This window comes from Cryptomeria japonica, chromosome 9, assembly GCF_030272615.1.
Source record: "Cryptomeria japonica chromosome 9, Sugi_1.0, whole genome shotgun sequence".
NCBI classification, from domain to species: domain Eukaryota; kingdom Viridiplantae; phylum Streptophyta; class Pinopsida; order Cupressales; family Cupressaceae; genus Cryptomeria; species Cryptomeria japonica.
In genome coordinates this window covers 476,446,037-476,473,884 of record NC_081413.1, presented here as the reverse complement: position 1 = coordinate 476,473,884, position 27,848 = coordinate 476,446,037, and the positions used below count along the sequence as shown (strand labels likewise).

Sequence of the window (27,848 nt, the reverse complement as noted above, 5' to 3'; positions counted from 1 at the left end):
AGAGGGGAAAGAGACTCCATAAGAGAAGGTGGAGATGCTATTCTAGAAAGGGGAGGAAAAATAGAAGTTACCATGATCAAGATCCTTGGTCTTGATTTCTTGTCAAACATACATGTGCATGATAGAGGTGTTTATGAGAGCCTTTTTTCTCCCATAGTCCAGATTTTGGGCTATGCTGTGAATGCATATGGTATTGCTCATCTTATGGTTAAAGAAGAGAATGTTGTGGGTGTTAAGATGGCGCTAAAATTTCTGGAGATTGTCTTGAAAAATGATGTGATGTTGGGATATTTTGATTTGAATGCTGAGAAGAAAAAACAAAGATGACAAAGGCATGGAAGCTCTTCAAAGCTGGTGTAAGTTAGAAATATAATTTGGATGATTTCGAAGCCAATATGAATGCAAATCTAGATCTGCTCCTCGAGGAAATCGTTAAGAAGTTGAAAGTCATCGGAGAGGGGATTGGATATTTGTATCACTAATCCCCCTATGCAATTTTTTCTTTTTATTACTAATAGAAAGGGAACTGCCCCCATATAGTTATAACTTATCTAAAAAATAAAAAAATAATAATTTGGTACCATTTTTTTTAATAAAGAGTTTAATAGAAATATAAAATATAAAAATAAGAATATATTAAAATATAATAATATAATAATCTTTTATAATAATTTAATATTAAGTACGATATCACAAAAAATAAATTAATATAATTACAATATAATAAAATAATAAAATTTTAAGTAAAATAATGAACAAATATGACATCTTTTAGATACTTTACCTATATTCACCTAAAATAGATATGCCCTTATAAAAGAAACACTATTAATATTATTTTATCTTTATAATTAAAAACCTTGCCACATTACCTATAAAACAAGTTTTCGCTGGGCACAAACTAACGTATATGAGACAAAAGTAAGAGATACTATTAATATTATTTTATCTTTTAAAATTAAAAACCTTGCCACATTACCTATAAAATAAGTTTTCGCTGGGCACAGACTAACGTAAATGAGACAAAAGTAAAACATTCTGTAGGACAATTAACAAATAAATTTTAATAATACAAGATTCTGCAATACCTCTGTGGAGCGAAAATTCTTTGGCTGATAGAGGGCGGTTAATGTAACATGCTCAGCGTCCCTGCACAGCAGAAAGCAAAAGGAGAAATGGAGAAGGGCAATGATAACGATGAGAATAATAATAATAAGTGTGCAACTGGTACTGTGACGGGTGGGAGCAGCTGGGAAAACGGAGACGTGCACTCTTCTGTGGAGGTGGATACATCTTCTTCTCCATCACCCCACCTCCTCTTTGATTTCCACCCCGGCCAAGGTATGTCTTGGGCACTCAAACAAGTTTCAATTTTTCAAGGAATTCGGGTCAATTAACTACAATTAAGATGGTGAGACTTACTGAATGAAGGTCTTGTTCTCCATCTCAGATTGGGTGTACTGAACTCTTAATATGAGTTTTCAAAGGCCATCTAGTGACATTGGTCTCTGGTGGTTTGTTGTGGAGTCTCATTTTTTTCTGTCTGGTAGCTTGGAATATCTAGTAATTTGGGTTAGTAGAGGGCAGAGGAGAATAATTGCGAGGGTTTCATGAATGCATGCCTACCTGCCTGCATATTCACATTTTAAGGCTATGATTTAAACAAGGCACATGCGACGGGTAATGCCTTGCCAATTTACAGTGCTTACTAAAACAAGAATTGATTCCAATGGGAGCTGGGTGTCCAATTTCATGATTTGCTGCTGTAAATTGGCGAATTGCTATGTTAGCATGGGAATTAATCAATGAGCATTTGATATGTAGGCTATTGCCCTTTTAAGTCCATTTTCGGTAAAAGCTTAAACAGCCGGGTATGATGTTTGTTAGTTGGGCACCCAAAGCCCCAAATGAAAAACGATGTGCCGGATGTTTAGTTTTGGACCTCACTTTCTAGTAGAGAAAAAATGACCGTGTCTAGCTAGAAATCTTGGTTTTGGATAGTTAAATGTATTTTCTTGTGACAGAGTAAAATATTTACTGTGAAATTATCGGTCTAGAGATTGCCATCATTGGAATAATAGTTGATGTTTATGGGTATAAGACGACAGCCTAAACATGTCAAAGAGAAGGCTTCTAATTATGCTTCTAAGTTCAAAGAGTACCAAAACATGAAACTCTAAGGGTAGACACAATATTGACCAAGGGCCTGTGGTAGCGCCCATCTTTTGGCACACTCAAAACTAAAACCATAACAAAGTGGCTTATGTAAGTGACCTGTAAGTGTTCAGTCCTTTAAAACCTAGAGAGAGAGTGTAGCCATCTATAAAACCTCAACAGTAGCCATGATGCCATTTCGGTAAAAAGTTGCAATGTTTTGACTCTTGACCATCTGCTGCATCATCATCACCCGTTCCAGAGATCCCTTCTCTTTGCTGACACATCAAGCAATGGCCCAAGGTATTAGGCTTCGACCCCTTATTCCAAGATGTATCTGTCTGACTTCATGAACATGATCACAACAACTAATTTTAAGAGTCAGGGTCCAATCTCTTTTCAGAGAGCTGTAACTAAGCCTTTAAGCTGATGCTGGGGATCTACCAATCATGGAGTGCCTTATTCTAATTACCATCCATCTTGGGAGAGTGTGCTGGTTTCAAATGGCTATCCATTGTCTCGAGCACAGGTAAAAACTGGGAGAGTGTTCTCTGATTGCACTAGTGTTAATGCTCAACCTTGGATGGTACTGCCTTGCCATAGCTGATTCAGGGTGGAGGGTCAACCCAGGAGATACCACCCCAAAACAGAGTCTGATTTATTACAAGTAACAACAACATAAGAGTTAAGAGAATATTAATATCAGCAATTATCAGGATGTCTTCACAAAGATAATGGAAGAAGAATGGAACACTATTCTACAATGGTCAGATATATAATTCAAGAATTTGCAAGTTCTGTACAATAATCTAGAGACCAGGTGTATCAACCGAAACTGGAACTACCAGCTAACTATTCTAAGATTAAACATGGTACATTAAAATACAAGTGAAGAAGATGAAGAGACGTCTGAGCATTTACAAGAAGAGCAACTGCTCGCTTTCTGTTGCTTCATATTTTCATTTTTTTTGTTTTCCATAGATACTACAAAATTGGTGTATTGAAGAGGGCTGATACTTTGGAGCTATGTGGCCTCGGATATGACAAATTTGGACTCTGTGGTGTGACCATGCATACTGAAAATGATGGTGAAGTTAGTGGTGTATTATCATGATATCGTGAAATTATCAAAATTCATATTCTTCTAGATCAATGGCATATAATGAGGTCTGAGGTGTTGGAATGACATGGCTTGATTATATTATAGGTTTGACTTCTCATCACAAAATTCATATAATATAGAAAACCTATTGAATAGTAAACATCAAAGTGTGCTCCTATCCATTTGGCAGTCCACATTTTATTGGTTTGTTCATTCATTGTGACAACCTTTTCCTATATCTTTTTTTTTCAAGGCCCTCCTTCGCAGTTAGCACAAAGAAGAACTGTCATTTCCAGCCTATGGAGCTGAAACCCCATTGTTGTCCATGATGGACTTGTCCAGTCGTACAGATACTCATATATCCAAGAGTAGTGTGTCATGTCCCCTCTTTGATCGTTATTTTAATATATCAATTATTTTTTTTTTGGTCGGTAATAAGATTATTTTATTAATAGAACCGGGATTGAAACTGGCTCGAACTAGTGGTGGCTACAATTAGGGAGCCACCTCCCCAGGAACACCTCCACTCTCCAATGGAGGGCAATACAGACACTCCCAAACAAACCCTTCTTACCTTTCTTCCGCTTCACCTCAATCCAACCATCCGCTTGTGCATTCTTCAGTAACTTCAGATTTTGAATCCCAGCATAATCCATTTTCTGAATAGCATGGTGCCCCTCCCTAAAACCTACAAAGCAATCTCCATGAGAACCAGATCCATCCTCCAACTTTAGTTCAGCCATGACATCCTCCATCTTCTGCTCGGATGCACAACCAGCCTGTGGAGAGCTGCCTCCCAAAGGAGAACCACCATTAATTGCGCACCCCAAACCACTGACAGCCCTTTGCAAATTAATTGTTGGGTCCAAACCCTTATCACTAGAGAGGTCTCCCCCTATTTGGGAGGGGGGGAGGACGGATCTCCAACCACCTTATCCACCGTATAAAATTGTGGAGTAACTTCTTTCCACCAAGACGCTGAACGCTTCACCCTAACCTAGGGCAAGAATCAACAGTATGCCCAGTCTTAAAACATTGCCTACATCTGAAAGGAATCCCTTCATAATCTACAGACTGAAGCCAACTCCCTTTGGAAGATGTAATAGAAATTTCAGAAGGGAGGCCCATGGTAACATCCACCACAACCAACAGACGAGCAAAAATAGTATGCAACAGATTTAAAGAGTCTTCATCCACCATTAAAAACGTACCTAAAGAGTTCCCAACAGCTTTTTATATATCAATTATAATAATTAATAATATAATAATTATTAAAAATTGATAATTTGAAAATTTATTATTTAATATTTATTAATTTTTCATTACTTACAGCAAGGCCTTGAAGATAGAAAGTACCTTACTGTATTCATCGTTATATATATATATCATAAATGAAACAATTATTATTATTAATTAATATCTAGGTTGCCGGTTTGGGTTCGAAGAACCCGGTACGTCGGTACGGCAAAATTTTGAAAAGGGGTTTGGGTTCGTTAGTACAAAAACATGTAAATTTTTTTTATATATATATATATATTTTGATATTTGTGAAGCCTATAAGCATGGATTAAAATATGCATGTCACATAGCATCATATAAACAACAAAACAAACATGAACTTGTAATCATAGCATCATGATCATACCATAATTGATAATAGCATCATATACATCAAGTTTAATACCAAAATGACAAAATATTCAAGTATCATTGTTTCAACTTTCAACAATATAAACTTAAAGTTTTTTCATCAAATGGATCATCTAATTCTTCATCCTCCTCCTCCTCCTCATTGACATTGACATTACATGAGCCAATGCCACTTGCACTTGCACTATAAGTTGGCTCAATTTCCAAGTCATCAAGTGTCAATGCAAGAAGTTGAGAAGCAGGAGCATCCAAATCAGTATGCTCTGGCTCTATATCCCACATCTTTGTTTCCCCTTGTGTGTAGTCATGTTGTTTGTGTGAAAGAAGACGTAGGTTGGAATGCACATATACTAAATTCTCCGCTTTTTTTGATAGCAGCCTATTGCGCTTTACTAAGTGGATGAAAGAGTATGTGCTCCAATTTCTTTCTGAAGCAGATGAACTAGCAACCTATGAAGACAAAGTAAACAATTAAAGTTATACATTAATAAAAATAAAATTACTAGCAACCTATGAAGACAAAGTAAACTATAAATAAACTAAAACTTGTAAATTTAAAATTTTAATTAATTAAACTTACTTGTGATAAAACTTTTATAGCGAGGGGTTGTAGGTGTTGGAAGCATGTGCCATGGAAGTACCACCAGCTATGAGCATCTTTCTTGGATCTATGACGAAGTGCATCAACACTTAGACCATTCCCATTTGCGAATTCTATGAACTCATTTGTAACAACATCTCGCAAATCATCATTGGGATATAGTCTAAGAAATGCTGCCTTGTACCCATCAGATACTTCTAGATCTCTTCGTGGTGGAATCCTTCCTGGTTTATCAAGAAATTGATTGCTATAGTACTTAGGTGTCAAGGCATAGGCAAGAAGGTGCAAAGGAGTGGTCATCTTATGCCACCTCGCTACAATAATTACTTCCAGTTCTTTGAAGAATTTCTCTTGAGGATCATTCTCTTTTTCATTTATAGTGACCTTTATTTTTTCAAGCATTGAATCAATGCCATCATAAATCTCACCTATGCAAGGCCTATCCATGTCTGTATAGCGAATCATGCTCATGATGGGCTCAGTGATACTTAGGAGATATGTAACAAGATCCCACCATTTCTCATTCAATATTCTATACCTAATTTTTTCTGCCCTCTCAGTGCTACTTTGCTTCCATACAGTCCAATTGGTGCTGATCACCATATTGCATAGTGCCACTCTAACTTTCACAAGTCGTCTTAAGACGATTGTGTTTGATGCAAAACGGGTCTCAGCAACTTATAACACAAATTAATGCCAAATGATTAAAAAATAAAGCCAAACTTTAAAGAAGAATACACAATATAGCTTACACAATGATATTATTAACATTGAAAATTCAAAAAAAATCAGAAAATGTAAAATTAAATTACTATTTCACTTACCTTCAATAGCTCCAAATTCGGATAGGTTCTAAAAATCCCTTGAGACATGTGGTGGTTTGTGATGAACATCTGGATGTCCTCAGCCTCTGCATACACATCTCTAATCCATTTTATTTTTTGCCCAATCCTTTGTAGCATAAGATTGAGTGAATGTACCGCACAAGGTGTCCAAAAGATGTGATCATAGCGTTGCTCAACCGACAAACCAGCAGCTCTACAATTTTTTGCATTGTCCATTATGACTTGGACAACATTGTGGGGTCCCACAGACTCAATGGCAGAGATGAGAATTTCTGCAATAAATTGGCCATCTTTTATTTGGCCCTCACAATCCACAGCTCTCAAAAACATTGCCCCTTTAGGGGACACCGCTATGACATTGATCAAGGGACGGTTTTTAGCATCTTTCCACCCATCTGAAACAATTGTTACACCTGTCTCAACCCATGAATCCCTTATGGGTTTCAATGCATCTTCAACCTTCGTCACCTCTTTCTCCAATAATGTTCCACGTACCTTCTCATAACTGGGGCCCTTATACCCTCTTGGTGCCTCATTAACACTTTTTATCATTTGCTTCCAATATGGGGAGTGAACAACATTGAATGACAACCCATTTGCATAAATGCACCTTACTATATCTTGATCATCATTGTCTCTACTTTCATTTTGGAATGCGGTTTCTAAAGGCCCCTTTGTTCTTTTACGTGTCAAGGGTGGTTCACTTTGAGGTTCATTTGTGGCAAAGAAGGGGTGGTCTTCTACTACAATACTGGGATTAGAAGGGCCTTGCATTCCCCTTGTTTTCTTTGATGCAGTTTGGTTCAATCTACGGGCTTCCCTCTCTTCTGCCGTCTCATGCTCCCTAATATATTTCATCACTGTCTCATCTGGTATAGGTTTACCATTTTTTCCAGGGCATTTTTTGATGCCTCTTCCTTTTATTCCACACAAATGGCCTACCACCCGATAATATTAACTATTATGTTCAATATCATATCCATGGCATTTCCAACGGAATCCCCCACCTCCCGGAAGTTGTTTTATAATGTCCACATATTTCCATAAGGGAGAATTTGGATCATTTCTTTGTTTTGCAATTATTTGTTCATTGCCAATGGAGGAAGATGTAGATGCCATTCTAGTTCCTATGGCAAGAAATAAAATAAACATATTCAAAAACAAAAACTAAATAATGAAAAAAAATTCAAGTTTCATGTTTGACAATTTGTAAAACAAAAATAGTTGGAAAAAAATATTTAAAAACCTACCTCTTGCAGCCAATGGAAGCTTGAAAATGTATGGAAATGATGCTGCAACACTTGTTGAAGCTTCTAAAATCAGTCTTCAACTCCTCCTCTTTAATCTTGGAAGCCAAATTTTGTTCAACCTTTCTTCAACCTGCTCTCATAAAAATTTTGTTTGCAACACAAATGAGGTGAAATGAGTCAATAAAATGTTTTAGAAGTGTTTTTTAGGTTATAATTTTCACTTTTTACAAGGCGGAATTGAAAAAAAAAATAAAATTTGCTTTGTTTTTTGACTTTATGGGCCGCTCAGCCGCCCGGGTTCGACTGGGTCCGCCCGGGTTTGACTGGGACCCTGGGTTTTATTGTGAGGGCCAAATAAAAGATGGCCAATTTATTGTAGAAATTCTCATCTCTGCCATTGAGTCTGTGGGACCCCGCAATGTTGTCCAAGTCATAACGGACAATGCAAAAAATTGTAGAGCTGCTGGTTTGTTGGTTGAGCAACGCTATGATCACATCTTTTGGACACCTTGTGCGGTACATTCACTCAATCTTATGCTACAAAGGATTGGGCAAAAAATAAAATGGATCAGAGATGCGTATGCAGAGGCTGAGGACATCCAGATGTTCATCACAAACCACCACATGTCTCAAGGGATTTTTAGAACCTATTCGAATTTGGAGCTATTGAAGGTAAGTGAAATAGTAATTTAATTTTACATTTTCTAATTTTTTTGAATTTTCAATGTTAATAATATCATTGTGTAAGCTATATTGTGTCTTCTTCTTTAAAGTTTGGTTTTATTTTTTAATCATTTGGCATTAATTTGTGTTATAGGTTGCTGAGACCTGTTTTGCATCAAACACAATCGTCTTAAGACGACTTGTGAAAGTTAGAGTGGCACTATGCAATATGGTGATCAACACCAATTGGACTGTATGGAAGCAAAGTAGCATTGAGAGGGCAGAAAAAATTAGGGATAGAATATTGAATGAGAAATGGTGGGATCTTGTTACATATCTCCTAAGTATCACTGAGCCCATCATGAGCATGATTCGCTATACAGACATGGATAGGCTTTGCATAGGTGAGATTTATGATGGCATTGATTCAATGCTTGAAAAAATAAAGGTCACTATAAATGAAAAAGAGAATGATCCTCAGGAGAAATTCTTCAAAGAACTGGAAGTAATTATTGTAGAGAGGTGGAATAAGATGACCACTCCTTTGCACCTTCTTGCCTATGCCTTGACACCTAAGTACTTGTTGAGGTGTATTTTGTACACCATCATACACAGAATAAAATACCAATAGGTATCTTATCCTCTCTTGAGAAAATAGTCTCTAACTGCTGAAGATCTGCAAAAAGGATCAGTTAGATGGACTCCAAGGTTCTTTTAGTGGGGTCTCCACGTGTGGACAAGCTCCAGTGGTATGATGTGATTTGCTGGAATCACAAGGGGACTTACATTGAACTTCCGATCTGCTTTGCTGGACACAGGCTCTGACTAACTTAGATTTGAAAAATGAAAAAAGGATAAGGGCGAAGAGAGGATCTAATCCTAATACTAAGAATGTAGGAGCAATGACTTGATTTTTGGTGAAACTCTAACTAGGTCTTGTTTTGACATCAATGGAACATCTACACGAGACTAGTGCGATCTTCTAAGGGAGCTTTATGATGTTCAAATCATCACCGCAGGCATAGATACCATCCAAGTTGATGCATATCAATGAAGAGGCAACAAATTGAAATTGAGCTTAAGCTGAACGATTCCAGTTGACTACACAAGGCAAGTCTGCAATCAACAAACTGCTAGTAGTATGGATATACGAATTCCATCATCAATTAATCACATTTCCTCCATTCATCTAATCATTTACCATCTAAGATTGAAGACTCAACAAGAAACCATGCAAATTGCAAGAAAACGACATATTTCACCATTACTTCAATGAAAATGGAATTTGTTTACAATCAATGGCAACAATTTCTTGCCTTGTCCTCCTATTCTACTCTAATTGCTTCCAACTATTCTCTAACTATTCTAACTATTTACAATTCTCTCTAATTGCTAATTATTAGCCTTTACAAATGAAATGTCTGGGCTTATATAGTGCCCACAATACAATTTGATGGCTTAGATCAATTCAAGATCAATGGCCAAGATTTTACAATGAAAAACCCTAATTAGGGTTTGTTACAACCATTACATAACATTTAATGTTTGACCAATGATAAAATTGTATTGCTTGGACACATGTCCCTTTTAGAAAAATCGACCAATGGATAGCCGGGGTAGGTACATCGGAGTTTGTGCCACCTTCCATGAGTTAAGTACATTGAATCTGGACATGCTGAGATGGACTTCATTGATTGGAGAAATGATGACTAGGACGCCACCTCATTTGACACTTGGAACTTGGTAGATATTCAACTTGATGTTGTTGAGAAGCTTGCTTTAATTAATTCATCTGGAACTATTTTGCTTCTTCAACGAGCCCTTGTTCTAACTCCTTGCGTCCTTGATGTGCAGGAAGATGATGTACCTCGCCTTGGAACACTGGATTGAAAGAGTTCGCCCTTGTCCTGGCTTGATCGTCCTGGCGAAGACCGTCCTTGATCCGGCTTGATTTTCCTTGAAGAGACCTCCATTTGATGCCTACACAACATTTCAAAATTAGTAACATGATTTTGCAATACATAACATAAATTAGAGAGCAAATTTTAGGAAACTTAATGATAAGTCCTTTGTTAACCATTTCCTAAAAACAATTGAGCTAAGGAAAAACAAAATTTCAAAATTCAAAATTAAGGCAATGACGATCAACGCTCAAAATCAAAACAAAAAATCCATATCGCCATACCTCTTTGAGAGCTTAACTCTAAAATGCAAAATAAAGGAATTCGCCTAGGCAAAATTTGAAATTCGATAGTCTTGATGTGATCTTCAAAAGAACGTTCCTCTTATCAACTTCGCCACCCTTCAAGTCTTGGACGTGATTTCCTCTTCAAGTTAGCAATTTCGCCATCTTTGGAATCTTTGATGTGTTCTTCAATGTCCTTGGCAAGTTCGCCTAACTTGAAACTTCAAGTTCGCCTCTCCTTTGGATAGTAGTTTCGCACCACCTTTGATTGAATTCGCTCCTCTTCTTGAATGATAATTTCGCCCTTCCTTTGTATGAAATTCGCTCCTCTTTTGCCTTCTCCAAGTTGCATATGAGAGATGCTAAATGATGATGTGAAAATGAAATAAACACCTTCCTTTATAGGCGCTCACCTTCATATTGACCTTAGGCCGACTTTTTGCAAAATATAGCAATTAAAACGATTTTTAAATAAATAATAAAGGCCGACCTTGACAAAATAAACCCAAGCGCTCCCTTTTGATTTTTATTAAATTAATAATTAATTATTAAATGCCTTTATTTTTAATTAATAAATTTCGATTTTTAATAAAGGCAAAATAATTAATAAATGTCAAACGCCATATTAAATGCTAATTAAATTAGATTTTCAATTTTATCGAACTTAGCATTTAAGGAAAATTTGAAATGTTTATTTGGCGCCAAAATTATAAAAATGAAAGGGACGTACCTCATCGCTCTGGTCCCTTGGAGAGGGACAGGAGCGATTTTGCTCTTATGGGCCTCATTTCACTTCATCACCTTCGAAAATTATATTCAACGGATTCGCAATGCCTCCTTTCATTCAATCATGCCTTGAGATCGGTTGAAATTTGGTGAGAAAATCATCTACAACAAAAATCGCTCTGGTCCCTTCCTGAGGGACAGGAGCGAACTTAAGCATTTTGGTCCTTTGTTGACGTTTGATAATCTTCAATTTGTCTTCAACGGGTTCGATTGACCTCCTTTCTTGCCTTCGAACATAAAATTTGCTTGGTCGTTGTTCAGGACGTACCTTATGAAGAATTTCGCTCTGGTCCTTCAGTGAGGGACAGGAGCGAATTTGACCCTCTAGGCAAAACTTCATCATTTCATTGTTTTTGATCAAGTCTGGATGTTCTATCATGCTCATTTCGTCCTTCACCATGCCTTTGATGTCTCGATTCGTCCAAACAAGGTCAGGAATGGCTCAACTAAGCATTTTCGCTCTGGACCCTTGGTGAGGGACACGAGCGATTCGCCTTGGTCCCTTGGAGAGGGACAGGAGCGCATTTCGCTCTGGACCCTTGGAGAAGGACACGAGCGGAATTTGACTTTTCGCACTCTCGATCAGGACAATTTTAATGGAATATAACATTTAAGTATAAGTGACATTTCCTTCTATGTTTCTTCTTTCTTATACTTTAAGTTATATTCCATATATACTTTCAGGATGTTTGAGAGTGGTTTCAGACCTCCAGGAGTTATATTGCAAAATCTAGTTTTTGGAGGTTTTTTCAGTTTCCAGACTTAGTCAAATTTCAGGGTCAGGACATTCCAGACTTAGCCAAATTTCAGGATCAGGACCTCACTCAAGCCGGACTTGCCACCCAATGATCTCCCCGACAGCGCTTCAAGTTATATTCATTTGATAAAATGCACCTCTTTAGACCTTTTCACATCGTCAAGACGTTAAAATCTTGCAAGGACAAAGCAAAATTGGATTTGTAGCTCCGGTCCTTCACTGAGGGACAGGAGCGATTTTGCTCCTGGAGGCATTTCTGTGCTCATGAAAATCTTCAATTTATATTCAATGGAAAGATCTCGCCTTTCTCCATCACTTCCAACTTGAAATTCGTCTGGACTTTGCAGAAATAGTGAGATATTCGAAAACGAGCTCCCGTCCTTCACTGAGGAACAGGAGCGATTTTGCTCCTACAGGCCAAAATATCATGATTTTACACATTTTATCACTTCACAAGGCAAAAACAAATCATTTCCAATGCCCAGGATCAAAAATCAAAAATGTCAAAATTTGGTCAAAAATATTCAATTGGACAAAAATTCACATTTCATCTTCAACACTTAGACAAATTTAAGCTCTGCATTCAAAATTCCAATTGAAAATAGACCATTCTGGCGAATTCATTGCATTCAAAATTTGCATTCTAGAAAAGGAAATTCAAAAAGCTCCCAAAACCGACTGGATTCAAACCAAAACCCTAAAAAGCAAAGCGAAAACGAGCAAAACGAGCAAAAAACATGGGTCCCCATTTGCAATGGGGCGATGTGTGAAAACGTCACAACAGTACTATAGCAATCAGTTTCTTGATAAACCAGGAAGGATTCCACCATGGAGAGATCTAGAAGTATCTGATGGGTACAAGGCAGCATTTCTTAGACTATATCCCAATGATGATTTGCGAGATGTTGTTACAAATGAGTTCATAGAATTCGCAAATGGGAATGGTCTAAGTGTTGATGCACTTCGTCATAGATCCAAGAAAGATGCTCATAGCTGGTGGTACTTCCATGGTACATGCTTCCAACACCTACAACCCCTCGCTATAAAAGTTTTATCACAAGTAAGTTTAATTAATTAAAATTTTAAATTTACAAGTTTTAGTTTATTTATAGTTTACTTTGTCTTCATAGGTTGCTAGTTCATCTGCTTTAGAAAGAAATTGGAGCACATACTCTTTCATCCACTTAGTAAAGCGCAATAGGCTGTTATCAAAAAGAGCAGAGAATTTAGTATATGTGCATTCCAACCTACGTCTTCTTTCACACAAACAACATGACTACACACAAGGGGAAACAAAGATGTGGGATATAGAGCCAGAGCATACTGATTTGGATGCTCCTGCTTCTCAACTTCTTGCATTGACACTTGATGACTCGGAAACTGAGCCAACTTATAGTGCAAGTGCAAGTGGCATTGGCTCATGTAATGTCAATGTCAATGAGGAGGAGGAGGAGGATGAAGAATTAGATGATCCATTTGATGATTAAACTTTAAGTTTATATTGTTGAAAGTTGAAACAATGATACTTGAATATTTTGTCATTTTGATATTAAACTTGATGGATGTGATGCTATTATCAATTATGGTATGATCATGATGCTATGATTACAAGTTTATGTTTTTTTTGTTGTTTATATGATGCTATGTGACATGCATATTTTAATTCATGCTTATAGGCTTCACAAATATCAAAATATATAAAAAAAATTTACATTTTTTTGTACTAACGAACCCAAACCCCTTTTCAAAATTTTGCCGTACTGGCGTACCGGGTTCTTCGAACCGGAACCGGAACTGGTAACCTAGATTAATAACGAATAGGTGCATGTACGAGCCCAATTAGGATTAAGGCAGCGATTAAGATAATTATGGAGTGATACAAGTATAAATGGACATATGACGTGTCTTTCATGAAGTGTCATATCATTCCACAAATAAGAAATAAAAGATATTCACAATCCCTCAGCGGAGGGGGGGGGGGAGTATATAAGAGGAGATATTGGCATTTATAAGGGGGGGAATATACAGCAGTTCGATTCAATTCTGTAGTTGTGGTATTGGTTCCCCATACATGACATAATGATTACTTTTTATATCGGTATACTACTGACTAGTAACGTAATGCCGTTTATGATTGTTTAATATAGCATAATGAATGTGACTTTAATCTGTTCATTGCTGATACGCATTATAATATTGCTTATGACTGTCTAATATATAAAGGTATAGGATACGTGACACAATATAGGATGTTCTATATATGCTCTGTCTGATTAATATAACCAGACATTGTTGGGCAAATGGGGGAGATAGATAGGAATTGAAAAAAGATCGTTCCAGAGCAGATCAGAACCGTTATAAAGTTACAGGCAGTAACATCCTTGTTCTCGGCAGTATGCATAGGGGATGTGTTTAATAAAGACTGCTTAATATATATAGCTCGATAATATTTGTATGTAGAATTTAATAATAATAATATTAACATAAACTACAATATGTAATATTAATATAAAGGTATTCAAGCTTAATTTCACATATTGTGGCAAACTAGATCTGACACTGTCTACCACTACAGCGACTAGGTGGAATAATGATTGGTGTTTGGTAAATGGGCAGTGTATGTATTTATATATATATACATATAAGGGTTGTTCAGTCAAATAATATTTTATAAAGAACTACTCTGTAGTAAAACTTATAGTGTAATACTATCTGAACTTATATATATATATATACAGAAACAGTAATTTGAATGAACATGTAAATGTGAGATTATAAATCTGATTGAATTATCAATTCAATATCAGGAAGAAGATTATGTTATCATTGATTGAATTCCGGTTAAGATGGTTTTGTCTCCTAATCAATGTAGTTTAAGTCATAAATATGTTGAGATGGATTAATTATGGTTAAAACAGGCCTAAACCTAATAGGGGACATTACATAGTGGCATGCATCTGGGCTTATCATATTATAATGTATATAGGTTGATGGAGATGCTAACACGTGGTTGATACTAACAGGTATGAACCATCATAGAGCCCCTTCTTTGTCATGTACCAGATGTGAACCTGCATAAAATAATTTAAATACTCCAGATGGTAGACCAATATACTCAGAAATTGAATAAACCCTTGAGGTGGGGCAACACCATACAATGCTTCTTTTTAGAAGAAGTCACTCCCTGCAATATGAGATCCCAAACATATATGATATTCATTCCATATCTCTCTTTTCTAAGCACTGCAACATATTACACTCAACTACCTACAACTACCACTTCCCCTCACATGTGGGATACATACTTTTATTCTAAACCACTAATCTTCACCTAGGCCTACTCATCTCTTCATATAATTAATTACACAAGTTGACCATATGACCCAATATAACTAACTTAAGGGATGTGTCCACATGTCAGCATCTCCATCAATTTATATACACTATAATATCATATCTTGAGTTACATGACATCCCATCTTCCTTGAATCATGAGAACACGCTAAATAACAAAATTGTTTTGAGTCATTACAATATGATGCCATCCCTATTATCCAACAATCCATATGTGATCTTCATAGAGGGCTTTGCTTGATTGTACCTATATTCGAAGCTTGTTCCATATTTTGTTGTCATTAGTCCTTTTATTCCATATTATTCCATTCGCTACCATGGTCATTAGTCCTTTGCTTCCATTATAGCCATTGCTTCTCCATCACTACAAATTCTTGTAACTACTGCTTCGATTTCATGTAGATCCATAGTAGCACTTCCTTCATTGCAGTATCATGCCTCCATGATTGTTCCCTCTCACAATGATGGGGATTTCTATGCTGTGGCATCTTCTATTGACTCCAGAACCTTCTTTGTTGTGTCTTTAATGGAAATAGTCCTTTTCTCTTGTTTCTTTTCTTCTTTTTCCTTATGCTTTTCTTCTAATTCTTATGAATTTTCTTCATTAGAGTCTTGAACTTGCTTTTTGCTAATTTTGTTTTGGTCTTCATTATGTGTAATATCCTTTGAAGTTCTTCCCATACCAAAGCTTCAAGAATTTCTTTTGCATGTTAATGTTTACCATCCTCAAAGTTTATAACCAATAATAATTTCCAACTTAGCCATATCCAAAGTGTAAAAATTTGAATGTAAAACATATTTATCCATGGCGAGCTTCAAATCTCAAAAACTTAAACAAACTTACAATCTTTTTGAGTCTTGGTCTTCTTTGCTTGAACTAGTAGTTACATGGCTAAGTCCATGTTGATAAAGTTATACTTGCTGCTAGGGTTTATAGATACAATAACCTTTTTCTTTTGAATGCATACATAAAATTGAAATGTTGAGTCTTCCTTCCATGGAGCTAAACTTCATGTAGTACACTTACTCTTTATCTTTGCTTCATCATCCTTTTTGCAATCATCACCCTTACTGTCTGCTTCTTCTTCATCCCTCATCTTATCATCTATTGCTTCTTTTGGCTTCCATCAATTAAAGAAATTTGTTTACATTTCATCCAAAGGAAAATTACCTTTAGTCGATGAAAGAAACCATGAAAGAACTGCACCTCTTAAATTACTGATAAATATTAAATACCATAAATTATATTGGTAATGAGTCTTTTTGAAGTGAAAACACCATTCTATGACATTAGCATATCTATGAAAATGAGGGTTTTCAAATAAAATTCTTTCAGTTGATCACTTTTTCTACTAGATCTGAAAAAAAAATAATGCAGAAAGCTAGATCTAAATATTGCTTTCCACAAAAAAATGGACAGTTTATATTTATTTTATTCATTTCTTCTTATAAATTATATATATTCTATCTATTCTATAGTTGCATATTCATTTATTCCTTGTGCTCTAACTTCATTTAGTATACCTACATTTTCTAATGTCCCCTATTTGAATCACCTCATATTTTGCCCACAAGAGATTAAAGTATCATGGTTCAGGTCTGATCTGATTGCTTTATGAGAACTCCTGCTATTCTTCGATGTCCTCATCAAATGAAACCTTCTCCCCTTATATCGTATAAGAGCTCCTGGTTCGAACATGCATTTACAATTGATGTGACCGAGAGCTAGAAGTGATATAGATGTCAAGATCAAATCGAAGCTAGATGTTTGTTTGAGGTGATGATTGGATGAAGAGATTGAGACCAAGTCTGGTTTCAGGAACGATCTATCTTGTATAAGATGTGATCTAAGCGGATCATATTGATCAGATTGATGGATGATTGATTGAACCAACTAGGATATAATCGACAAAATCATGTAACACAACGGCCAGGGCATACTATCAAGATGCTATGCTCAGGATGAAAAAGACCAGGTATATGCTGTCTTGTGATGTATCAGGACTGACAAGGAAAGTATGACAGAGGTCTGTAAAAGATATCAGAATTATGCAAACAAAGTTTTTTGGACTCAGGAAGACAGATTTTCGTACGACAAAATGCCTAAGACCATACGATAGACTATAGGTAACCAGGCGACAAACTAGGTTCCTCGTACGACAAACTAGGTTACTCGTAAGACAAACTAGGTTACTCGTATGACAATTCTCAAAGGCTCATACGACAATTCTCATATAGAAGTACGACAAACTGGGCAATTGAGGTTTTGACTCGTACAGAATAGGATCAGACAGGAAACGAATTTTGACAGGAAATAGGGTTTTGACCATTGGGTTTGATGCTTCAGTTGATTATTTAGGTTTTACAGTTTCAGTTTCAGGTTGCTCAGTGATAGTTTCAGATAGTTCAAGGATAAAGACACAACAGACACTCAAGATGTAAAGTGAATTCAAGCACAACACGCTAATCCTTAAAAAGTTGGTTGAGAGAGAAAACCTTTTCTTGCAAACTTAGGTACACACCCAATAGCTAATTAGAATACGGCCGTTGAGTCTCACGCAATGGATTCTCAACACCGTATTAGCCGACTCCAAACGCTAACGGGGGCACGATATGACAAGTATCTTGAGAGAGTTACTATCTCTCTTGCACAAAGATTATCCCCCTTTCGGAGGTGAACCGGGTAGCTTCTATCCTAGAGTTCTTAGTAAGGGTTTTCGTTCGAAGTTATCCCTTGAAGTCGTGCAAGCACGAGTGAGGCCTATAGCCTAACAAGGTACCTTGCAAGATGTAGTCACGCAAGCGTGATGGAAGGCCCTATAAAATGCCCGATATAAGAAATCTCAAGGAGAAAACTCAAATAACTCCAACCTCCAAGACTTTAATCTCAAAGAGGCCTAGTTATTATAGTGAGTCGGAATGCTTGGGTCTAGTTGTACTCACTTGGGTCGTTCTTACAGGGTGATTACTTTTTCCCACTGTGACAGGCCCACTAAAGGAACACAAATCTCAAACTAGAAAAGCTGCAAGGGTCTGGATCGTTGATTGTCTATGCAGACAAGAGCATATTCTCCTACCTTTTAGATTTTCCTCAAACATGAAAAACAGATTTGTTTATTTACCACATCCCAATTTAGGTGCCTAGAAAACAATTAAGAATACACAAAGTTTGCTTGAATCTTCTTAGGCAACTTGCAAAAACAACGAATCAGTAATCATATTGTTTTTGAGCGATACAGGGGTATTCTTGGACAAACATTCTGCAAAAACTTGTCAGGCTGTGAAAATCACTTAGATAGACAAAAAACAGATCAGGGTTAGCATTAGCATAAGCAAATTCATGTCAGAAAACCCCAAAAAACCTCTCTGTTTTTCATACGAGAAAATAGTAATTCGTACGAGTTTTCTCACTTGATCGTACGAAAATTCTCACCTACCCATACGACAAAAGATAGAATATCGCACTGTAATGAATATAATGTCGTACGAGATTTTGCAAAGAATGTATAGACAAAATTTGAAAGATGATAATTTGATGACCTGTGAGGCCAAAAAATTGAGTTTCCTGCCCCACGGTGGGCGCCAAAAATGTGTGTGAAATTTGGAATCTGAATCTGAAACACAAACACTCAATAAGTCATTGCATGCATGGTTAGTTGATCAAAATCAATAAATGTAAAAACCATAGCAAATCGATCTATTGCCTCCTAAAAGATGCAAGTATAGATTTGCTCTCAGATTTATCTAAGCAATACCAGTGACTAGACTACACCAAGATGAAGGATTTAATCTATATGAAAGCAAGATTAAGCTATATGAAATCTAGATGCAAACAATAATATCAAGTTATGTGATTCTAACATAATTATGCTAATATGATTAAGTTAATATGATTAAGCTAAGATGCAATATTCTCAGTGACTCTAGAGCAAAACTAGCATGATAACAATAAAATCTCTAGCCTCTTGATTGAGAGACGAGAGCTTGAATTTATAGAAAATCTAGAGAGAGACCAACAGTTGAGATTGATTGATAATGAGCGGTTGAGATTCTCCAAGAGGAAGCACAATCCGGGTGAATTGAGATGATTGGATGCTTTTCTCAGTTTCAGAGGAGATAAGTTTGAGTTGATCTTAAGATAATTTCAATAAAGCTTGATTTAATGCCTTTGGATTATAAGTTTGAGTTTGCATTGGAGATAAAATCAATTTTAAAAGAATTGATTTAATGCATGTTTCCTTTATTTGCTCAATATTTGTTTGATTTTAAAAAAAAATCAGAAAAAGCTCTTTAAGTTAAAATCAGAGAAAACTGATATATTGCATATTTTTATTCAATTTTGAGATCAAATTGATTTAATTGCTTTTCTGAGATTTCTCAAGTTATCTCAAATTAGATTTTCAAAATATCTCAAGCTGATTTCTTTTCTCAAATTAATTCCTTTTTGATGATATAATGGCAAATTGATTTATTAATTAAATATGTTAGGATATTTAATTAAATAAATAGGATAATTGATTAAAGAGATTTGATGATTTATTGATTAAAGTGATTAATTTGCCATGTGTCATTGATGATTTAGGAATTAATTAATTAGGTGCTCAAGATTGATTTAATTGCCTTTGGTTAGGACCTTGGTGTTGTAGTCAAGATTAGGGGCCATGGTTTAAATGACCAATTTTAGGGTATTACAAGGGAGGGTCACACCTCTTCATCATGTCTGCCCTTTTTAATGGTCACAACCTTTCACAATCACCACCCTTCGAAAGAGTCACAACCTTTCATCATTTATTTCCATTGAAAGAGTCACAACTTTCCATAATTATGCCTTTTGAAAGAGTCACAATCTTTCATAATTACCACCTTTTCGAAAGAGTCACGACCCTTCATCATTTTATACCTTTTCAAAGAGTCACAACCTTCATAATTTCTGGCCTCCTTTGGAAGAGTCACTTCCTTATTTACTTCCCATTCCTTCCTTCTTCCATTGATTCTTCCTTGATTCACATGCTCCATTCTTTCTTCTCCTCCTCCCTCACAAATGGTGTTCTCTTCTCCCTTTTATATCTCATGTTTTGTAATGTCCACTTGTTGAAATAGAATTTATTAATAAATAATAATAATAAATTAAAATATAAAAGAATTAAAATAAAAATTAATATAATTAAAATTTAGTTAAGTTTAATGAATGGTCATGAAATGAAAAGTTGTGACTCCCTCAAACTTGAGATATAAAAGGGAGAGAAGAGAACGTCATTTGGGAAAAAAGGAAAAAAGAAGGAAAGAAGGGAGCAAAGGAACTAAGGAAGCATTAATGGGAAGAAGATAAGGAAGTGATTCTTTCAAAAGGGTAGCAATGATGAAAGGTTGTGACCCTTTCAAAGGGTGGTAACTATGAAAGGTTGTGACCAGTAAGAAGAGGTGTGACTCTCCTTCACATTGGAGGGTTATAAAGCGGAGAAGTTTTCATTTGAGAAGAAAGGATCCATGGAATAGAACAAAATATCTGAAGCATTAAAAGCAGATTTAGGAGCAAACCTAAATCAGAATTATAAGAAAATCTGGAAGAATAATATGAACATTTATCAAAGAGATCAGAACACATACAAATTTGCAAACAATAATAAAGCAGGCATCGAAGGAAAAGAAGAGGAAACATTAAATCAATAACTAGAGAATCAGACCTGATGGAATAGAAAGGATTTTCACACACACACAGACAGATATATATATATATATATATATATATATATATATATATGCAGCATATCAGATTGATATAAACAGCAGACCTGTGCATTTAAAGAGGGAAACAACATTGATTCTGAATTGAATCTGTCCAAAATACCACAGCAGACTGAAAATACATAACCTGCAATAATTCTACAAGTATATTGGGCAAGTTTTAGTGTCCTCCCAAAAGGGGACATTACATGTTTGAGGGAGTCACAACTTTTCATTTCATGCCTTTTGATCATTCATTAACTTAATTAAATTTTAATTATAGTTAATTTTATTCTTTTATATTTTAATTTTAATTTTCTTTTTTTTCTTTTGTATTTTAATTTTATTATCAAATCCTATTTCAAAGTGGGGACATTACACATTTTATCCTTTATTCATTTTTTCTTTTTAAATCTATTTATCATATTATTTCATTTATTATTTTATTAATTTATTTTTCCTCTTACCTCTTTCCTTGTGTCACCTTCCTTTCCCCCCTCTTTTTTACCATTCTTCATTATTTCTAGTACCTTATTAAATTCTCTTTGTCTTTATCATAGAACCAACTTACAAATCAAAACATGAAATACAACAACCCATACACTAGCACACAAGAACAACGAATACTTCTCCAAACCAACTATTTGAATTTTAAGGTAAAACCAAACTTCTCCAAATTCCTATTGTAGGCATTGTTCATATTCATATCTTGAGGATCATACTTGTTCTATTTGAACATTCCACCAAATGGATGACTTCCAGCATGAGAACAAGCTATCCAAAATCTGCATACCTTGAATGAAGGCACTTTAGTGACATAAACAAGACCGGGAAGTTTAACCTTCAGGGGTTCCACCTAGACTTTGGACCAAATCTTGTAAAAAGTGTTGCATAAGCCAGTCAGTCTAAAATCTTTCCAGTTGTTGACACCAATCTTCTTTGGGATAAGAGTCAACAAAGTGTTATTCACCTCCTTGAAGATTTTTCTAGACAGAATAGATTTCTTTACAGCTTCAACATCTCTGCCATGAATATCCCAAAACCATTGTAAAGGCAGAGGGGGAACCTGCAAGGCCTAGGAGCTTTATTCCCTACTATGGCAAAAACCAGACTATACATTATCATTGAGTTAGGGGCAGTCAGAGCTTCATTATCAGCATCAGAGATGGAGTTAGGTAAGAGATCTAAGATAAACAGATATTTAGTATTATTGTATTAGTAAACAAAATAAAAATGTAAAACAATGTGCTGAAATTCAAATTGACTAGTAAAACTTACCTGTTCTAGCTTCAGCTTCAGCACAGGACCTCTTGTGGGTTTAAGAGAAAGCTTGAAAGAGTTGAGAAGTTTGATGTTGTGAAATTTTCACAATGGCATTCCAACGCTGCTGCTAATAATAACGCAGACACATACCTTATGTGTCTACTTGCTAGGTTCTTTTCCACATGTCCAAGATGTGTCCCTAGTAGGTGAGACATGCATCCTGTTTTTTATGATGTGATATTTGTGGTTATTGTATGCGGAGTATCATAAATAATAATATTAAATTATTGTGTAATAGAATGCAGTATTATTGGTTATTGTAAATGGATAGAAATGGGGCACACAATTAACTCTTCCTAGGAAATCACCCAATAAGAAAGTGGTAGCAATTGGTATGCACAACTATTGGCATTCTTTTTATATCTTTTAGCGTGCTTCGGCCTCAGTGCTTTTGATCACAACTTTCTCTTTCTTTTCATCCTTTTTAAAATTTTTTTCTGTTGGGCTTTTTTGCCTGGACTTAGGGTTTTAAGTAGCCCATATTTTAGGTCTCGATTACTACACATAAAATTTCAGATCTCATTTGATGGAGTTGCATGTCATAGTTTGAGATTATTGTTGTACTTGCCTGTATGGTGGTTCGTTATGAATGAAACATATATATCTGGTAAAAAATATAACATCTGAATACAGACTGCTTAACATGTTTTACTAACATTTCGAATCTGACAGTGGCGAGCATTATCAGGAGGAGGGCAATGATAAAACAGTTGGCAGCTTCATATCATGCAGAATGTCTATCTTATTGTCGAGAATTATTGGAGCTTCAACGGAGGTGGGAGCAGGTTAGTTGGCATGCTATTGTAAATGGTTTAATTATTTTCCTCAAATATTTTTTTTCACATACAAATCACCCATATTTTCAGATCTAGATCAAGAGGATTTTTTTGCAAGATTTGGTGGTCAGTTGTAACTTATAATTATATGTTATATCTGTTTTCCTGGCATGTGAGTCTTATCTGACATAGAAAACGTGGGTGTTGTCATTTTATTACTAATAATTATTAAACTTATAAAAAGCAATTATTTTTCTTCAGAAATAAAAAATATAACTTTCAGGTTACAACACTCTGAAACATATGTTTTGATCTCCTGAGTTGAAGGTTTAGGTTTGTAGGTCTTATGAGATCATTTCTTACTGGAATCACATTTTTAAACTGTGTTTTGAGTTCAGTTTTATCTTCAGTTTACTAACACTTGTGGATGTTAATCTTTTCTGTTAGCAGAATGATTTTGTCAAACTGTTGGGCTTGTATTATTTTCATGCAAAAAGCCTTCATCAAATCCATGACTTATTCCAAGCACTGAATGGGACTTGATGAAATATGCAACCATCTTAACAATAGAAAGTTATGTAATAGAGATACCGTATCTTCAACTATAATGTTATGAGCCCAATTATAAAAACTGATAGTAAACAAAAACAACCACCCAAAATGAAAAATATTGTGAAACAGAAAGCTGAAATCTGTAAAGGCACCTAGGGCCAAGGGACCTTAGACCCGGAAATTGGTGCCTGGGATGCTAACTCCTAGTTGGTGTAACAAACCAAACTGGGAAAATAAAAATGACTCAAATTTCAAAAATCAAATATAATTATCTGCTCGTCTGCATATAGGGGAATATCTCTTCTTCAACTCCAAGTCTATCCCAGTTGTGAGAAAGGTATCAAAACAAAAGATAGTGCATATCATCATTTATCCATCAATTTTTTTTGTAATTCTCCTCTATTTGATTCACACATGAAAGCGACAATTGAGGCACAAAAAGACAATTTTTATCTGTAAGCCTTTCCTCGTTTTGATCCCAATATTCACAAATTTTCATGAAGAACGAGCTCTTCTGCTTTTGTGTCTTCTGAAATTAGCTTTAATTCCATGGAAGGGATGGATTAGTATAAACCATCTTGTCTAATTTTTCTACTCACAAATTGATGCTAGATCTACCACTGAATTTTCTGCCTCTCTGATATGTTGGTATGGGATCTGGAAATTTTCAGTTTCTATCTTAATTGCCTGAATGACATTGTTAATTTACCAGTCATTGCACTGCCCCTTTTTGATTGCTAAATTTTTTAGCATTGATTACCTACGTGTCCCGGGGATAGGGGACTCCTAGGGGACGTCCCCATAAATTCTGCATATTGACAGTGAATTTTGACAATGAATTCTATAAGCAATTTGACTTCGACTCTCAATTTAACACAAATTTGGCATAAGAACTCTGCTAGTTCTTATATGTTAAGGTTCTATAATGTATATGTGCATGCTTTATCCATGTAGTCATATGAATTTTCTAAATTTCCCTATTTTTATAGAGTCATCCCCTTTACCGTCCCCTAGCCGTCCCCAAAATTGGCAAAAAAATCACCGTCCCGGAAACACGTACCTCCATCCCCTGCTGTCCCTGTCCCAGAAACTCGGGGTAACATAGTTGATTACCCTTCCAACCAAAGTTTCGGTCATCATATTCCTTAGCCAGTCATATTTCTTCTGAGAGAGCCATCGCTTCTGCATTATTATTTACATTAAATCCAAGTGTACTGAAAATATTAGTATTGTTATACGTCATTATCTCTGAAGATAGCTCATGTGACTGAAAACATGAGCAGAAGTTTGCCATCATCATTGCTGATGTTCCCTTCATTTTTCTATTCCCGGATTTCCTTTGGTGGCTCTGCCAGCATTGAGATTAGTCCAATCTTTAGGAGTTTACACAAATCTTTAAGCTTTTTCTGCCTTCTCTCACCAAGTGTTCTTTTTAATAATTGAACATAAATTTATTGTTGAAGATTATAACTGAAATATTCAGGAAACATACACTATTTGAACCGAATTGAAGTATTTAAGTAAACATTGGAGCAGGTCTTCCATTAATATTTAAAGTGTTTTCACCAATAGGCTGTACCGATAAAGAACTTCCATTTCCTAAACAACACCCACAATTTAAAAAATTGGCGGCAAGAAGCCTTTGTTTAGAAGATCACAATAGTCATCCCTACTTGGTTTTAACTTTTATACTGTTTCTATATTTCTGTATAGTTTCATGCAATGGATATGCAGGAACTTACTACGTTTTTGTATTGCATTGAAGTGAAGTAATATAAATTTGTCCATTCAAGAATGCAAAATGATAAACAAAGCAATGCTAACTTATATCTTAGTTTTTAGAGAAGGATTATTTTTTGATTCATGTCACACCAAGGAAAATGAAAACTTATTCTTTAAAATTCCACAGTTAAAAGATTTAAGTACTTATGAGAAAAACTAATAATATTTCATTATAAAATATGAAGCAATCTCTTGACATAGCAATGAGATCAATGTATAAACTCAAACGTGATTCAGGTGGTTCTAATTGTACACTCACAATGCATCAAACTCAATAAACAGCGAGTGATGGTTACAATGATATGGGTGGCGAGATTCACCCATTTGTATGCATCATAAGTGGGATAAATTCTAATTAGATAAGGATACGAATTTATTGTAAACCCTAATAACTAAAAAAAAAATTAACTTTTGGTACTGAAGTAATCCCCTAAAGCTATCACCAAGGAAATATTCTAACAGTAAGATTTCCCCAGTATTGACTTGGGGAACTAAGAAAGGAATGTGTCTTGCACTTTACATTAACATCCCTACCATAATTTTCCTTTACTATCCGAACAGATTTTTGAATTTAGTAACATGGATTTTGTTAAGCCTTTGGAGAAGTTTTCTGGAACTTGGCTTTGGCTGGGACTATAATCTGTTTGAACCCTCTCATCTTGGAGCATTTGTTGAGTCTTGTTCTTATGGATCTCAACATTCTTTCTTAGGGCACACTGCACTAAAATGTTTGTCAACTGAATAGGAGTCCAAGTTTCACATCTCATAACTGTAGGCTGCATTTAATGAATCTTGAGAAAACCTAAGTAAATGTCATCATTAATAATTATATCCTAATCAATGCTTATGTAGAAATTCTTTTGGAATCATTCCCATCTTGAATAGTGTGTGGCTTCTCTCTTTGTATACAAGTTTCTTTAAAAAAACTGAAAGGACATGGCAGCACTTGTTGATAATTGAGCTAAGACTCGTTCAAATCCATGCTGCCTTCAGCATGGCCTTGATAGTACCTATTCTGCCTCATATTAGACTGTGTTATTTTAAATCAGCATCTGACTCATGTTGAATGTTATTGTTTATCAATTTACAACAGTATGTTCAACCAGAATTGCTTAGCTGGCTAATCAAGATCACGTACAAGTTAAAGAACTTGGCTTCTAGTCTTATGTTTTCTTAACATGATTTACCTTTTTCTTTTTCATAGATCAGTTCATCTTTAATGGCAAGATCAACAAAATCTATAAAACAAATCAGAGGAAAATTTACAATCAGCAAAATAAATGGCAGGTTAGCACAATGTCACTGGGGAAGTAATGCCTCAAAAAGGTTAGTGTGTGTCCTTTTCTCACAATTAGATTTGTCAAGAGAAGTCTCATTAGAGGTTAATTTCTTATTTTTATAATGTTGAAGAAGATTATAGAGGAAAGATTGGGATGAGAAGATTAGATAACATTGGAATAAAATTGTATTTGTTGGTGCACATTCTGTAGATTTTATCTCTGGTTGGCAGTCCTCTAGTGTGAGGGGATTGTAGGACGTATTTGTCTATTTACTCAATCAAATAGAGCGGGTCCTCTCAAAGGGGAAAAATGTAATGTTTGGCCTGCATATACAAAAGCCTATGGGTAGAAAGTAAGAAACCAATTTATTTGGTGTAGTACTTCATTGGGATGTTAAGTTATGCATGATGTAGTGGTGATGGAAGTTTTCATTTGTGTTTCTATTAGGGGCGGTTTGTTTCACATCATTCCCTTGTTCATTAAGGAGAAAGCAAAAACAAAACATTCCCATTAGAGGCATGAGCTACAACTAATGTGTTATAAACATTTTGTTTTAGTCAACAATAGCATACCCATGAAAGGGTTTGTATAAACTATAAAGAACTATTACTTAATCTCTTTTTTGGTAAATGAAACTGCTTTGTTGATTTTGTGATCCAATGGTGTCAATTATAGTCTGACATTATCATTACCTAGTCTAATATGACATATTTCCTCTGAGATTTTGAACTAAGAAATTGTCCTTAAGCGTGCAAGCTGCTCTTCTCTGCTTCTTGAAGGCAGTGTTGATCACCCTAGCATTAATGAATGCTAAGGGATGCCCTTAATTTAAATTCATGGCTTCAAATGTCCTCTTCCTCATTTTGCATCTTATTGAAAGTTGTCAAGTCTTAAGGCTTAACAATTTGAAGTGCATTATTCTCTTCTGGGTGAGATAGTATGAATTGATTGAAGAGTTAGGTGTTTTAAATTGTTATCAAGCAGTGGAATTCAAAGGGATGATGACTAAGGAAGGAACATTAAAAAGGCAAAGGATACGACCATTGCTTTGTCACATGCAATGG

At 35.5% G+C, this 27,848-nt stretch overlaps 1 protein-coding gene across 2 annotated transcripts in view; it reads left to right on the top strand.

Annotated features, from left to right (window-relative positions):
• Positions 1 to 1,000: 1,000 nt before the first annotated feature.
• LOC131075970 (uncharacterized) overlaps positions 1,001 to 27,848 on the top strand; it is a 31,292-nt gene continuing 4,444 nt past the window's right edge. Inside the window, exons 1-3 of one of the 2 annotated variants that reach the window (XM_058012971.2) lie at positions 1,001 to 1,341; positions 23,067 to 23,179; positions 26,709 to 26,830. In XM_058012971.2, the coding sequence (XP_057868954.1) occupies positions 1,137 to 1,341; positions 23,067 to 23,179; positions 26,709 to 26,830 (440 nt within the window). In that variant the 5' untranslated portion in view covers positions 1,001 to 1,136. The remainder of the gene's footprint in view (positions 1,342 to 23,066; positions 23,180 to 26,708; positions 26,831 to 27,848) is intronic. The other variant, XM_058012972.2, reaches the window with a different exon arrangement.